This window comes from Oryctolagus cuniculus, chromosome 20 (assembly GCF_964237555.1).
Source record: "Oryctolagus cuniculus chromosome 20, mOryCun1.1, whole genome shotgun sequence".
Taxonomy (NCBI): domain Eukaryota; kingdom Metazoa; phylum Chordata; class Mammalia; order Lagomorpha; family Leporidae; genus Oryctolagus; species Oryctolagus cuniculus.
Genome location: NC_091451.1, coordinates 19,015,614 through 19,031,034, shown reverse-complemented (window position 1 = coordinate 19,031,034; position 15,421 = coordinate 19,015,614). Strand labels below are relative to the sequence as shown.

The following is a 15,421-nucleotide window of genomic DNA, read 5'->3' as shown; positions in this document are numbered from 1 at the left end:
TCCAGCTCCCTGCTCATGTGCCTGGGAAAGCAACGGAGGATGGCCCAAGTGCTTGTGCTCCTGCACCAACATGGGACACCCAGAAGTAGCTCCTGGGTCCTGGATTCCGATTGGCCCAACTCTGGCCATTGCAGCCCTTTGGGAGTGAACCAATGGCAGGAAGACTGTCTGTCTCTACTTCTCTCTGTAACTCTTTCAAATGAATAAAAAATAAATGGTAAAAAAAAAAAAAATGTGGTGTATGTTTTACAGGTGCAACACATCTTGATCAGACTAGCCACATTTCAAGTGCTCAGTGGTCACCTGTGGCTCCTGGCTCCTGGACTGGATGGTGAACCTTCAGGTGCAAAGGGGCAGTGGCTATTTTGGATCTGCCCTGCCCTGGCATGCAGTTGCCTAAGCTCTTCAGTCAAGATGAAAGGGATGGGGTGAGATGGGGTGATTTAAATATGTGTCTCTATAGAGCTTTGGGAATGTGATTTTAAAAAATGTCTTGAAATTGTGATCAGCAAGAGGATTTTTTTTTGAAGTTTATGTGGTTATAATATTATGCCTCACTGAAGCATTCTTGTTTATTCTAATCCCATCAAAGTTGTTCAGTTGCTCATTTTTTTCTTGAGATAATTCATTTAAAAAGCAATACTCTATGGACAGTCTCACTTCCTGTAGTGTCCGCTTACTCAGATTGCATGCATTCCCTCTGCCATCAGGACGAGTCACCTCTCCATGGACTCCACCTGGACGAGGCTCCATTATTACAGCTGGGGAGACTGAGGCCTTCATGCTAAGGAAACTCACCCATGGTAACCCAGCTGGTAAGTGGGGGACTCCACAGCCTGCACCCCTAACCGTACATAAGGCTGCTCCATTTTAAAATTGAACATTTTCCAAAACTGTTCATGAACCCTGTCTCCTTTAAACACATTCCTAAGCCCCTTGGCTTTTGAACATCTGGCCAAAAAAAAAAAAAAAGTTCTTTTGTCTATGAAATAAAATCCAAAGTTAAAGTAATAACAGCTCACTGATGTTGCAGAATTGATAAAAGGTAGCTTTGTAATAATTCTGCTTGTTCAGAACTCACGTGTGTATTGACAGAGTTAAAATGATATTCCAGTGGATTACAAAAAGTCAAGGCTATCTTTTTTTTTAAATTACTATCTTTAATGTATTATTTTTCAGTCCAATCAGTACAAGATGTAACATAAGTAAGTTCTGGATTCAAATCTCTGACAGCGAAGACAGATTGATCTGCCATTTTCCAGTGGGACTACACTGGCTTCTGCTCTGGGCTTTGACAGTTAACCCTATGTCCACTCTCTCATACGCAGTATGAATTTGTTTTTCCCTCCCTCTCCCATTGGATCGTAAACCTTGTCGGGAGCAGGCGCCACATTCCTCACTTCCCTTACCAGACTGCGTGCATTAAAATAAGGCCGTTGTCTGCTAATGGTTGCGTTTTTGATATCTCAAAGTCGTTGGGGGAAGTTCTGCCTGATAACTTGAAACTCGCGCTTCCGGTGTGAGAAAACAGTGCTGGCCTGTTCAGATGCCCGGGCTCATCTCGGCCCAAGGACGCGCTTTGGGTCCAGCCCCTCGCGCAGGGAGTGCCTGCGCTTAGCACCGAAGCTGGTTTGTGCAGACGGCCGTCTGGGCCAGGGCGCTGCTGCGCCGCCGGCCAGGCACGGGGAAGGGGTCCCCTGACCAACACCCCGACTCAGCCGCCGGCGGCTCATCCGCAGCCCTGCTGGGGTATGGAGTTGAGCTTGGCAAGTTCTGGGACGTCTTACTGATGTTCGGAGATCATAGGTGAGCCGCCCCTCGCCCCCACCCCGCGACCTCGGCCGCTGGACCGGACTCGGCCGCGTGGGGGTGGGGGGCTGGCGGTCCGCAGAGCCCGGGGGCCGGTCCCGCGCCCCGCCTGCACTCCAGCCTCCCGCCTCCGTCGGGACCCGGCCAGGACGGGACTTCTTGCTGACTCCGAGCGGACGCCTCTGGCCACAGCGGATTACTCATTAGCAAATTCTTTTCGCCTTCTATCTAAGTAGTGAAAGGTGACGCCGGAGTCGCGAGCGCCGCTCCCGGAAAGGGACTCGGACAACACCCGGCCCGCGACGTGTGCCTCGTCCCCGGCTTCCCGAGGGGCGGAGAGCCGGGGCGTCCAGCTGGGGCCCCCAAGCCTCCGGCGGGCGCGGATACGGGTCTCGCCGCTCTGGGAGTTTCTGGGGGCGGGGGCGCGGCGCAGGGTGACCCCCGAGCCTTACGTAACGGAAAGCCCTGGCTGGAGCCCGCAGCGAGGCTGACATGGAGACACTCCAGGGACAGGGCAGCTGCTGTCCGGGAGTCGCCAGCAGCGGCGGCGGCGGTTCCAAGAGACCGGGAGAGGAAGGCGGCCGAGATAAAGAAAACACTTGGGGAACCAGAACGTGCCCAAGCCGCAGCACCCGGAGCGCTTAGCGAGCGGCTGGACGCGTGCGGTGATTTGCTGGGCGTGGGCCACGGCTGCCCTCCAACTTTGCCCCGGAACGCGGGGATGGACCCCGCGGGGGCTGAAGAACGGCGGTGTGCGCGGCCGATGAATGGGAGCCGCTGGGCTGCTGGCAATGTGTAAATATTTCCACCCTGGAGCGCAAACTCTCTGCAGTTATTTTAGGAAAGTAGGGACCCGAAGGAAACTCGCCCGCTCTCCCGGAGCGTCTCCTCTCGGCACCGTCCCGGCGGGAGCGGCTCGCGCGGTACTGCCCCTTTAAGACCTGCTAGCTCTCGGGCTCTACAAAAGGGAGTGACCTCTGGGCTTTGACAGCTCCCCTAATAACTACCACCGCGCAGGCCCCGCCCACCCGGCGGCCAGCCGCGCCGATTGGCCGGCGGGCCGGTATCCCGTGCTCTGATTGGCCTGCCGCTTCCCCTGAGCGAACCTTTAGAACTCTGAGACAGACAATATTCTGTTACATTGTAGCAAAATGGCGACTGTCATTCACAACCCCCTGAAAGCGTAAGTACGACTCAAAAATGTACATATTCCGCGTGGTTTCAATATGAAAAAAAAGGCGCCTTCCGCGCGCCCAGCGCGGCCGGTGCACGGCGCGGGCAGGCGCCTCCCGCTGCGGCCGCGGCTTCTCTCTTTTCTTTCGGCTCTTACTTCTTCATCTTCTCTATCCCCCCCCACCCCCGCCAGCGCGCAGAAATGTCAGGAGATGCAATTAACAAGAAGAAAATTGTTACATTTGCGTTCCGCTTAATTGGAGGATCCGGAGAGAGACTGGCAGCTAGAGGCTCCGGCGGCCGGCGAGCCGGCGCTCGCGCGCGCGCGGCGGCCGGGGGGTCGCGGGCAGCCCGGGGACGGCGCGGTCCCCCGAGCGCCCAGCGCGGCCGGGCTGCGAGCGCGGCGCTGGGGGCGGCCGGGCCGGGGGCGAGCGGCGGACCGGGGCCGCCTCCATGCGCTCGGCGGAGCCCGGCGCCTCCGGAGCCCGCGGCCCCCGCCCCGCGGCTCTCGGCCAGCCGCGGCGGCTCGGGAGTTTGCAGGGTGCCCGCCGCCTTCCGATCGCCGGAGGGGAGTTTGTGCAAACCTTCCGGAGTTGAGAGAGCGCCGCGGGGGCGCAGCGGGGCCTGGGAGCCCCCGGGGCCGGGGAGGCCCCCGGCGGGGACTGCGCTCCGGGCGGCCGCCGGACCGTGTTCGGTTGCCCCTGGCTGGGGCCCGTTCCCGACTCCGGTCCATTCGGGGGGTGGGTCCGGGGGCAGGGACGCCGCGGGTCTCCTGAAAGGTGCTGTCGCCTGCTCTGGGGAGCTGCCGAAGCGGGCGGAGGGGCGGCCTGGGGCTCCCGGCTCTAGCGAGGGGCAGGTGCCTGCGGCTGCCGCGCGACACTTTGAGCGGACGCCCGGATCCGGGACGGCGGGGGCCGGGCTGGGCAAGCCCCCGCGGAGGCCAGTCCTCAGGTCCGACCGCCTGCTTTCCTCCTCCTCCTCCTATTCGTCCTGGCTTCCTTCCTTCCTTCCTTCCAGTCCGTGGAATTGTTAAGCCGCCAAGTCCGCTCGCGACCGCAGAGCCGGGGGCGGCGGCCTTGGAAACTAGTGTCGCTGGGCGAGGGGTGCCCGGGGCAGGGGCTGGGGTCGGCGCCGCGCTCCTCCGCCCGGGACCTCCCCGCGCTGCGGGGGGCCGCCGGCCAGAGGCAGGTGAGGTGCTGGTGGGTGGGGGACGCGGAGTGCGTGGTGGGGGTTGACCCTGGTTCTCTGAACTCCGCGTATGCGCGCCCACGCCCCCCCCCTTCCCGGCCCCCGCCTCCTCGATTGCCGCGGAAGACTGGGATCTCGGCCCAGGCAGTGGTCGTGGGGGTCCTGGCGCCATGGACAGACGGGGGCAGTCAGGCGCGCGTGCACCCGCTTCTCTCCCAGCCGTTCTAAGCCGTGGCGAGGCGCAGGGGCAGGAGAGCCCCAGGTACGAGAGCTTTCGCGTCCACCAGCGTGTAGGTAGCGGTGAAGAGGCCCCGGGGCGCCGAGGCTCCTCGGAGAGGAGCTCGGATACGCCGCACTCGAACGCTACCGCGTCTGGCCGGAGGACGATATTGTTTTACGGCGGAATCAATGGGCGTAACTTCGCCGCATCCCGGCCGCCGGGCGCCCGCGCCGCCACGCCGCCGAAGCTCTGAGTTTGCACCCGCCCCGCGGCTGAGCAGCAGTTTCCCGGTTTCCAGCCGAAACCACAGAGCCGAGCGGATGCCACCTGGGAAACTCAAGTTGGAGAAATCTATTTCACATGTGCGCCGCCTGGGCTTCCTACGGGGAAAGCCGCACGCTCGTTACCCGGGAGCCCGCTGACGCGCGGGCGGGCGCAGCCTCCCGGCGCCCGGGGCTCGCCGCGCGCTCCGGTGTGGCTTGGTTTTGTTTTTGTTTTTGGACCGTGGAAAGGGTGCACGTCTGGGGAGGGTGTCTGTAGCGGGGGGAGTTGGGGGTGGGGGAAGGGGCGAGAAGCGGGAAGAAGGTGGTCCAGCGCCGGCTAGTAAGTGGAATTAGTTCTGAATTATACTCAGGGTGATTAGAGACGTTTGCGTCGTGCTGTACTCGTCGTCCCGTGTTTCCGCTGCCACACATCCCCACTGCCTCCTCATCTCCCCCCTCCCCTGCCCCGCCTGTGTTTCCTAGGTGGGGGCTGAGGGGTCATTTATAATTAGCCGCCCGGGTCCCAGTCCCTTTCCCTGGAGGCGAGGTGGTGTAAACAATGCGCGCGCCCAGCCGAGTCCTGCGCCCTGCGTGCTTTTGAAACTCCTTCCGCGAGAGCTCGCGCGCGTAAGTCGCGGGCAGGGGACGGGCGCCAGTCGCATCTATGTTTTGAAAACAACTTGTTTAATAGCACATTTTCTATATTTCAGTTGTCGCTGAAAGTTGCTGATGGGGAAACAGCACGCACGTGAATAAATTATGCATAGGAAAAATTAGAACAAAGCGCCGAGATACACCGGGCTGAAGGGACGGACAGGCGGTGGTGCCCGGGGCGGGGGCGTGGGGCTTGGTTTGCAGAGCGATGTTTGTGCCCTCCTGTGTCCCTCCTGGACAATGAAATGGAGCTGAGCGACATTAGCATTTTCTCTGTGTGCTTTATGAATCTCCTCTCTCTCCCTCTCCTCCTCCTCCCTCCCTCTTTCCCTCCCTCTAAAAAAAAAAAAAAAAAAAAAAGCCACCACCAGAGACGCCCCCTGCAGAAACTGGTCGCACAAAGGGTTCCCGAAGAACTGGGGTGGAGTGGAGTGAATGTACCAGGGAGAAGCAGGCTCAGGTTTCCCGCAGCACCTACTTGGGGCTCTGTCCACTCTCAGTGTGGGCTATTTTTCATTACCCTGGCCTTTTCCACTTGGGACATTCAATAATTCAGTTCGCCGGGGTAACTGGCTGGCACAATTGCAGTCTCATTGCTTTGGGGTCTTCCTTAGGGCCCCAGCTCTCAGCAGTTTGGCTTTCTTCCTGCTGGTCTTTGATCTCCCCTCAACTCCCCCCTTTTTTCCCTCCTTGTTCTACCCTTCACTCCCTTCCTCTCTGAAGCTGACAGCCTGGCTTCTCTCTGTGTCTTCGCCTTTAACATCTTATTACTGCCCAGCAGAGTGTTAGAGGCAAAAACAGGAGCTACCAGGACTGATCAGATCACAAAGGGGACTCAGCAGGTGGCCCCACCACCAAGCCATCACATCTGGACAAATGGAATTGGAAAGCACTGATGGACATGTGTGGTGTGTAAATGCACAGTTCACATTATTCATAGCAGCAGCTACAATGAGGGAAGATGTGTGGGTGTCAGCCTCATTTTAAAAATTAAAATTTTTGTTAAAGATTTATTTATTTGAAAGGCAGGGTTACAGAGAGAGAGGAGAGAGAGAGAGAGAGAGAAGAAAGAGAAGTCTTCCATCTGCTGGTTCGCTCCCAAAATGGCCACCACAGCCAGAGCTGGGCTGGTCAGGGGCCAGGAGCTTCTTCCCTATCTCCCATGTGTGTGGAAGGGCCTAAGGGCTTGGACCATCTTCCACTCCTTTCCCAGGCACATCAGCAGGGGGCTGGATGGGAAGTGGAGCAGCCTGGACCTGAACTAGCACCTGAACAGATGCCAGCACTCTAGGCAGTGGCTTTACCCATTATGCCGCACACTGGCCCCCAAAATTAAAATCTAAAAATATTTTTTTTAATTGAAAGAGAGATCTTCTGTTCAGTGACCCACTCCTAAAATGCCTACAACAGCCAGGGCTCAGCCAATTTGAAGCCAGGAGTCAGGAATTCTACCTAGGGAGAGACCCAAGTACCTGAGCCGTCATCTGCTGCCTGTCAGGATGCGTTTTAGTAGAAAGCTGGTTTGGAAGCGGAGGTGGGACTTGAACCAGGGGCTCTGATACGGGAAGCTGGAATCTGAACTCTCATTCTCACTGAAGAGAACAGCCCTGCAGTGAAGCAAACACACTTAGGTAATATGAATGGGGATTTGACCAAGGTTTGCGCCTGTAGTCACCTTGTTATATCCTGGTTGATTTCTGCATAAGCAGTGCATTTAGTGTCAGTTCTAATCTTAATATTCTGGTTCCGGCACACCACCTTCCCCCAGCACTTAAACAACTTACTCTTTCATTAAGTTATCGGAACCCTAGTTGGTATTCACTTAACTGGGAATGCCTGCCACCTTCTGCCAGACTTGATTATGCACATATGTATCTATTATTATAACTGCCTACTTAGAAAAGAATAACTGCTATTATTATTTAATTATTCCATATAAATCAACAGGGCTTTGCCTCCTGTAATTACTTATTTATAAAGAATGAGACCAGTAAACTATTTTGTCCTGCTTGCAACTGTGAACACACACACACACACACACACACACACTCATGATTGTATAAAAAATCTGCGTTGTAAGGAGTTGCTCTGGCTGGGAGTTGTGTGTTTATGTCCCACAGCTCTGGGGAAGTGAGTGCACTTACTAAGCCCAGGTCCTGTGTGCAGATGGGCCTGCAGACTTCACCTCTGTACGTTCTCTGATCTGAATGAAGTGCATTCTAATCCCAGGTGCTTGTGCATGTGGCTGTCAAAAGCCGGGCCCCACTCTCGCCTCGGCCCTTCGTTTTCAGAGAGGAAGGAGAGAGCCGCATTCTTGGTTCTGCTCTCCTCTTGGCTGTTTTGGGATGGGGTGGGGTGGGATGTGGGCAGGTACTAAGTGGACAGGAGTGATTGGGGCTTGGTGACTTGCAGCAGCCTTCTATGGATGTGATTTTAGCTCTGTATGAAAAAGGACCCTTGGACATCTGAAACTAACAGGTGCTAAAGAACCTTCGTGTCCCTTTGCTCTGGTTACACCTGCAGGAAAGCCCTCACTTGTCTAGCCTTCATCAGCTTGTGTTACTTTTCAGTGGGGTGAATGCCTGGGCGATTCATTTGTGCCAGAATCCCAGAGGAGGCATTGTCACAGGGTCAGCCTGTGAGAATGGCCCGGGGCCTACAGACCCCCTGGGAGACATCTGAGAGTAGCAGTGGTTGGGAGCTACTCAGACCCCTAAGGTGGGCTGGAATTTGGAGGCTGCTTGGTTGGAGACTTCTCATCCTGCTCTGTGTTTTGGAATCATGCGGGTAGCTAGAATCTGTGTGCATCTGAGAAGACCGTAATATCTAAAGCTGTTTCAGGGCTGTCTCCTCAGATCAGTGCCAAAAATAAAATGCCATGGTCAGCATGCTGAAAGATTGACTGATTGATCATTTATTTATTTATTTGTGTGTGTGTGTGAGAGAGAGAGAGAGAGAGAGAGAACACTCCCATGCCCTGGGTCACTCTCCAAATGCCCGCAATGGCTGGGGCTGGTCTTCCATGTGGGTGGCAGGAACCCAATTACCTGAATCGTTACCACTGCCTTCCAGGCTCTGCCTCAGCAGGAAGCTGGGATTGGAAGTGGAGGGGGTCCTTGAACCCAGCCGTTACAAGGTGGGATGCCGGCATCTTAGCTGCTGTCAGACACCTGCCTGTAGCATGTTTCAGTTTGAACCTGGGTCAGAAAGAGGTTGGGAACTGAGGCTGAGGCTGCGGTCTTCAAAGTGCAGCCCTGGGGATCCTCGTGGCAGTGGGAGCTGAGTCCTAAAGAGGCCCCGGAAGCCAGGCCTGTTTATTATCCCAGCCTCTGCAAAGTAACTTTTGTGGTTTCTGAGTGTTTTGAAAGTCACCAGAACACAGAAATGTAGCCAAATGTGGCAAACCTCTGGCCAAAAGAATCCCACAACCACTGAAATATTTTTTGCTTGGCCACGATTTTCCATCAGGAGTCTTATGTAAGCATGACCCTAGTTTTAAATAGTCTTTGAATATGAAGGTATTTAACAAGGAAAGATAAAGAGGGGGTGGAGGAGGAAGAGAGGTGGCTGAGTGGATAAAGCCGCCGTGTGGTCTGCAGCTCTGCCCTGATGGTTGTCTCAGGGCAAGAGAGGCCGATAGCAGGATCCACCGTGAGTTCCCAGGTTTTTCTAGTTGTTGTCAGTGACTGGGGAGAGATGAGGTGTTGCAGTGTTTTTGTGATTTGTTTTTCTTATTGGTCTGGTTACTGGTGTTTCACAGTCTGCCAAACCATATGGATGAATGGAGCTAGCATTGTAAAACTGTCACCAAGGGAAGGTTTTGAAGCTTGTGATTTGCATTGGAGTTTTAAAAGCAGTGGTTAGGAGGTGTTGGGGGTGGGGGGTGGGAAAGGAAGAGCAGACTGGAGGATTTCTAGGTGTGCATCTGTGCGCCGTGGGGGCAAGTGGCAGGACGAGAGACTGAAGCCCCGAGGCAGCCAACATTCAGGGAGCCAGAAGAGGTGAGGGGATTAAACTTGGAGTTCCTAATAACTGGGTTCAAGTAACCCACACTGAGTGGTCCCCCCAGCTTCAGGCTCTGTTCCGAGCCTGGGGAATAATGATGACCCATGTCTAACCCGCTGTTTGCACCCTGGGCCCACCCCTACCCCCCAATCCAGGGACAGTGACCATGACAGGCTGCTGTGAACTGGTGAGCTCCGCTGATGTTGTTACTCACCGGGAAAATCTGCTGTTCGTTTTATCTGTAATCGCAAGTTCCAGCAGAAAGTTTTCCCGTCCCCAAACTTTCCCCGGCCGTTGTCGTGGCTGTGTCACCCTCTCATGTTCGTTTCTCACCAGTGGGTTGTCCTGGTGACCTTGGTGACTTCAGAGTAACGGACGAGAAGAAGCTCCGGAGAGGACTCCAGTGCCTCGAGCTGGGTTCCCAGCCCTGCCACCAACTTGGCCATGTGATGCTGGACACGTAGCTTCTCTGGGCTGCGTGTTCCTTGTCTTAAAGATGAGTGCGATTGCTGAAATTCCTTCCGAGTAAAACCTTCCTGGCTCTTCCTTCGGTCGATGAGGAGGACGGTCAGGGGCCAGAGTTCACATTCTTTCTTGTTTTTAAAGTGTGGCTCTAAGGGAATCATGAGACTGGGAGACGCTCCCTCAGTTTCACCATCTCTGGCCCAGTCTTGCCACATGGTGCTCCCACACCTGCTTCTGTTGTGGTCAGAACTTCCTGTGCCTTCTCAGAGCCTAAGACTGAGGAGGCTGGGCTGGGCCATTTAGAATGAAGGGTTTTCCTCTGATTCTTCCTTTGGCGCCCTGTGCTTCTCATCATCACCCCAACCAGAGACAGATGAGAGAAGAAAGAGGAGCTCGTAGACCAGTTGGTCCATTGTGATATTTAGAAGTGCTCAGATAAAGTGTGTTGCTTGCGAAAAAGACTGGAATTATAGGTAGTATCTGCCCTTTCCTTGCTGTTTAAAATGTGCAGTGTTGGCAGGTAGAAGAAGGGCAACCACACATCCAGCTACTCGTCTGGGTTCCATTTATCCATAGAGTCTCTGGTCTCCTGCCCTACCATGACACCCATACCAGTTACCGTGGAAACACAGTGCTTGTTTCACTTCCACTGGGGCAGCTGCAGTGAGCTGAGGTCGGTGGACCTGTACTGATGTCTCAGTGAGCTCCCTCTGTGCCCGTGTGCTACTGCTGAGCAAAGGGAGGTGCCCGGGAGCTGGACGTGCAGGGTCTGACCCTCACCTGGGTGTGTGTCGCAGTGTCTGCTCTGGAATTCACTGCCTCTCCCTGAATGACGTGCCTTCAGAACGTCCCAGATCCCACTGGGGTAATTATCTTCCGCCTTTCCTTTGGTTGAAAAGCCCCTTGGCAGTTTTCTGCAACACTAAAGGAGGAAGAAGGGGCTGAAAAACCGTCAGGGAGTGCACAGAAGCCAGTGTGTGAACTCTGAGGCTTGAACTGAGAAAAAGCAAAATAGTCACCCTGTCTTCCAGGAGAGAGGAGCGTCCCCTTAATTTGGTTTTATTGTGGGAAAATATATGTGTATATATATATATATAAACATAAAACATCGTTTTAGCCATTTCAAGTGTGCAGTTCAGTCGCGTTAAGCACATTAATACTGTTGTACCATCATCACCACTATACATTTCCAGAACTTTCCATTATGCTGAACAGAAACTTCGGACTCATTGAACAATGCCCTCTCCATTCCCTTTTCCCACAGCCCCCAGTAAGCATCAGTTTGCTTTCTCTCTGTACACATTTGCCTGTTCTAAGCATTTCATGTAAGTGGATTCACGCAATATTTGTCCTTTTGTGTCTGACCTATTTCACTTAGCATAATGTCTTCATGGCTTGTCCACGTTGTGGCATGCGTCAGAACTCCATTCCTTTTTATGGCCGTTGTATGTAGATACACATTTTGTTTATCCGTTTATCTGCTTGTGGGCACTAGGGTTGCTTTCACCTTGTGGCTATAGTGAACAGTGCTACTATGAACAGTGGTGTAGAAGTATCTGAGTCCTTGTTTGCAATTCTTACAGGGCTGTGCCTAGATACTCTTCATTATTGGAGTCTTTAACATTTAGGGGCTTAGTTTCTAGATTGTACAAGCAATCTCCACCTTATAAACCTTAAAAAATACTGATAGTGCTACAGAATTCAGCTCTTCCCATCCCCACTATGGGCATGCCACTGTGTTCTGGGAGAAGATGCACTGGGAACCCAGAGGTTATCTTCACCTATGGCTACCAACACGCACAAGGGTTGCCTTCCCTTTGTACCTCCTTTCACTCCAGAGCAGGGGCTCCTTGTTGGGGTTCAGGGCTTGCGTTTGGGGAGGTTCCGGGTTCATAGCTGCTTGGTGAGGCTTGGAGTGAAGGTTCCCTAGGCACATGGGGGTGGGAGGGAGCACGCAGGGGACAGGACAGTGCAGAGAGAGTCAAGAGGTCACAGGGTCACAAGTTAGCGCGGCCACCAGCACAGGAGTGCCGAAGTCTCCTATGCTGACTTCATTTCCTTTGGGTATATACCGGAAATGGGATAGCTGGGTCACGTGGACTTCTGTTGAGGAACTTCTATGCTGTTCTCCATGATGGCTATGCTAATTTGAATTTCTACCAATAATATGAGTATTATTAAGATATGGAACCAACCAAGTTATCCATTGATGGATAAATGGATACAGTTTATATATATATAATGTGTATGTATATAACATGGGCTATTATTCAGCCACAAAGAGAATGAAATTCTGTCATTTGCAGCAAAATGAATGGAACTGGAGGTCATTATAAGCCAGACACAAAAAGACAAATGCTGTATGTTCTTGGTCATATATGGAAATATATATATAAAAAAAAAAGTAGTTCAGAACTTAGAATAGTGATCAGGAGCAGCTGGGAGGGTGGGGGAGGCAGTAGAGGGAGGTCGGATAACAGAGAGAAGTAACAAGTCCTGGTGTCCCACAGTACACACAGTACAGCGAGTTGGCTACGTGACTGCAGCTCACAACACTGCGTTATATTCTGTATAAAGAAGTGGGAGAGGAGCCTGCAGTCTCCAAACACGCTGAAATATAGGAAAATGAGAGGCTAGCGGATCCGTTGATGCTGTGTATATGTGCTGAAATTGCACTGTACCTCCATAAAATGTATAAGTATTACATATGAATTAAAAAGGTTAAATGATAAAACGACAGCATATTTTAAAAAGAGGTAGCAAATCCAGCCTGTCTTTCCGTCAATGAGAAGAGCTTGCATCTCCTGGCTCTTCCGTTCCCCGGCACCCCGCCCTGCTCACCAGCGAGGGGCCCAGATGAAATAATGGACGTGAAGACATTTCAGAAGGCAGAAAGCACAGCTGTGCAGTGTGATGGGAGAACTGGAGAGTTCCCTGGAGCAGGCTGAGGCCTTCTCAGAGAGTCAGGGATACCTAATCTGTTAAATGTTATTCGAAGATTCAAATGAAAACATGCAGTGTTTCTGGCTTTACATTTCGGGTGTAATCATTGCTTCTGGGGAAATACGAAACCCTGGATCTTGATGGGATTTTCCCACTGTCTGGCCTTGAAATAGGTGAGAAGATGAGCTCCGGGGGAGCCCTCACTTCATTTCCCGACTCAGCCCTGAAATGAGTCTTCCCACAGAGGCAGCCCCCTGGCAGAGAGGAGTGCTTTTCTGGGAACCTGGGCTTGGGTCCTTGTCCTTCAATGGAGACCACTGGGAGGGAGGAGGTGACTGGAGCTTGGATCTGCAGGTGAACAGGGAGGCCAGTGTGGAGCTGTATGGGAAAGCACTCCTAGGCTGTGGGGACATTGTGGTGGGAATCAGAGCTTAGCATTTTGGAGTTGGATTTTGGTTGTGAGTCTTGGAAATGCTTTAGATTCACTTTGTAAAAATGAGATTTATTTATTGGAAAGAGTTACAGCAAGAGAGAGAGAGCGAGTGCCTCCATCCAGTGGTTCACTCCCCAGATGGCTACAATGGCCAGGGCTGAGCTAGGCTAAAGCCAGGAGCCAGGAGCTTCATTTAGCTCTTCCACGTGGGTGGCAGGGGCCCAAGCACTAAGGCCATCCTCCCCTGCTTTCTGCTTTCCCAGGTGCATGAGGGAGCTGGATCAGAAGTGGAGCAGCCAGGACTCTTAACTGGTGCCCATATGGGATGCTGGCATTGCAGGCAGCGGCTTCAGCCCGCTGCCCCACAGCATGGGCCCTCTCAAGTTCATTCTTGCTGCAAAGCTACAATGTGCTTTTACTTTATAAAAATCAGCAAAAATTTAAGCAAAAATCTCATCCTTTCTTCGGTAGAGCTGACCCAGCCACGATACAGATTATCATCTGTTGCCTGTGGCGCTTGGTGAGAGCTGTCACCCTCCTGGAGCTTCCTTCTCCCGCCCTGGGCAACAGCCATGGCCAACCTGACCCACAGAACCAAGCAGCTTAGCAGCCTTTCGCGCTGTGCCTAGGAGCTCCCACTCCAAGGAGGGCCTCTGGCTTGTCTGTTCCTCCTTCTAGACTCTTGCTCCCTGGCAGGGCAAAGGAAGTGTGCCTGTCAACTGGAGAGCTGACTGCTCCCCTAGGCCTCTCCAGGGCCGCCACTGTCAGCTGGGGTGGGGTGGGGGGCAGGGAGAGGGGAGGTGCCCTGGTGCCGGAGACGGGGGAGGGCAGGGTGGATGGGGCAGTGGGAGTGCAGAGAATATATTCTCTCCTGCTAATTATTTTCCCTGAGGACTTAGCCAATGCAGAACCATCTATTATCGTGGGAGCGCTCTATGGTAGTTCTGCCTGTGATGAATGCTAAGTGGAAACAAGCAAGAAAAATTAACAGGCGGCTGCTTCTGTCCACCTAATTAAAATGCATATCCAAATGCATAATTCCTTATGTTTCCCCATGCACACACTCCCCTTCCAATCCCAATTCTATGGAGGAGAAAAAACACTTTCCCCCAATCATTTCTCTTGATTATATTTTCATCAAGGAGGAACTAGAGGCTTTCCCCTGGAGAAGGGCCTGGGTTTCTGCCCCTTCTAAAATCGCAGCCTTTTTGACTTGGACGGGGCCTGAAAATTCCAATTCTGAGCTGGTTTTTTGTTTGTTTTAAAATAAAAAACAAACTTTATCTGCAAGGAAGGAAAAAAGGAGGAAAGAAGGAAATAAAAGAAAAACAGAAAAAGAGTTCCCGCCATTTCGCTGACCTTTGAGTTTCGCGCGAAAAGTCTGGCTTGGATCAGCCGTGGGAATTTTGGGGGCTGGGGGTGTTGTCTCTTTCCTGTCTCCTCTTCTTCTCTGTTCCTTTTCCTGACTGCAACCCCCCCCCCCCCCCCGCCCCGGTCTCCCAGACAAACACAAGCCAAGCGGTTGCAGAAGGCAAACACACACTTACCTTTGCAGGTCAGGTAGAGAGAAAAATCCAGAAGCCCTGTCTTTGGGGTCAGTACCGGGATGTGGACATCAGCACCCCGAGTGTGTTGTGAACCAGACCCCTTGGCCTGTGTCTCCCAGGCTGTCTTTTCCCGAGCTGATCATTCTTCTCTTCTCGCCAAAGAACAACTTTATTCAGTGGTCATAAAATGTTTACTACAACAACGAAACTTACGTCACCGTGTCCAGTTTGCCGTCACAGCCGGCTCTGTGGCAGAACCCCGCGCCCCTGTCAGCCGCCCCAGCCTGAAGCCCCTGGCCTGCCCTCCAACACAGCTGTTGATTGATCAGGCCCAGCCGGCTCAGCAGTGCGTGGAGATTGCTTTTAATTAACTCCCTTCATTTTTCCCAATCTTCAGGGAGCAGCAGGCCTTTAATGATTTTAATATTTTATCTGGATTTATATCCGCCTTATTTGTTGTTGTTTGACTTCCGCGTTTGTTCTTCCCGAATTGCTTCCAGACTGATAGGAGTACGTGCCCTTTCCCCTGACCCCCCCGAGACCTCTCAAAGGGCTGATGGCTTCTAAAGAAGACAGTCTTCCCATGCTTCTCACCGTCGGCGGCACAGACAGAGGGAGGCGCCCGCTGTCGGCCCGTGAGGTGGTTTGGATTGGAAATGCATCTTCAGAGACCCAGTCTCACCTGCTCTCAGTTGAAGGCGTGTCTGAGCTTTTCATTAAG

The 15,421-nt window shown here is 53.2% G+C and overlaps 1 protein-coding gene across 6 annotated transcripts in view; it reads left to right on the top strand.

The window, feature by feature from the left end:
* Positions 1-263: 263 nt before the first annotated feature.
* The window catches only part of DPF3 (double PHD fingers 3), a 310,493-nt gene continuing 295,335 nt past the window's right edge, over positions 264-15,421 (top strand). For 2 of the 6 annotated variants that reach the window (XM_017349461.3, XM_051826042.2), the window contains exon 1: positions 1,504-2,992. In XM_017349461.3, coding sequence (XP_017204950.2) covers positions 2,961-2,992 — 32 coding nt within the window. In that variant the 5' untranslated portion in view covers positions 1,504-2,960. Of the gene's footprint in view, positions 429-710; positions 816-1,489; positions 2,993-15,421 lie in introns of those variants that run through there. The other 4 variants (XM_051826044.2, XM_051826041.2, XR_007911682.2 and 1 more) reach the window with 4 other exon arrangements.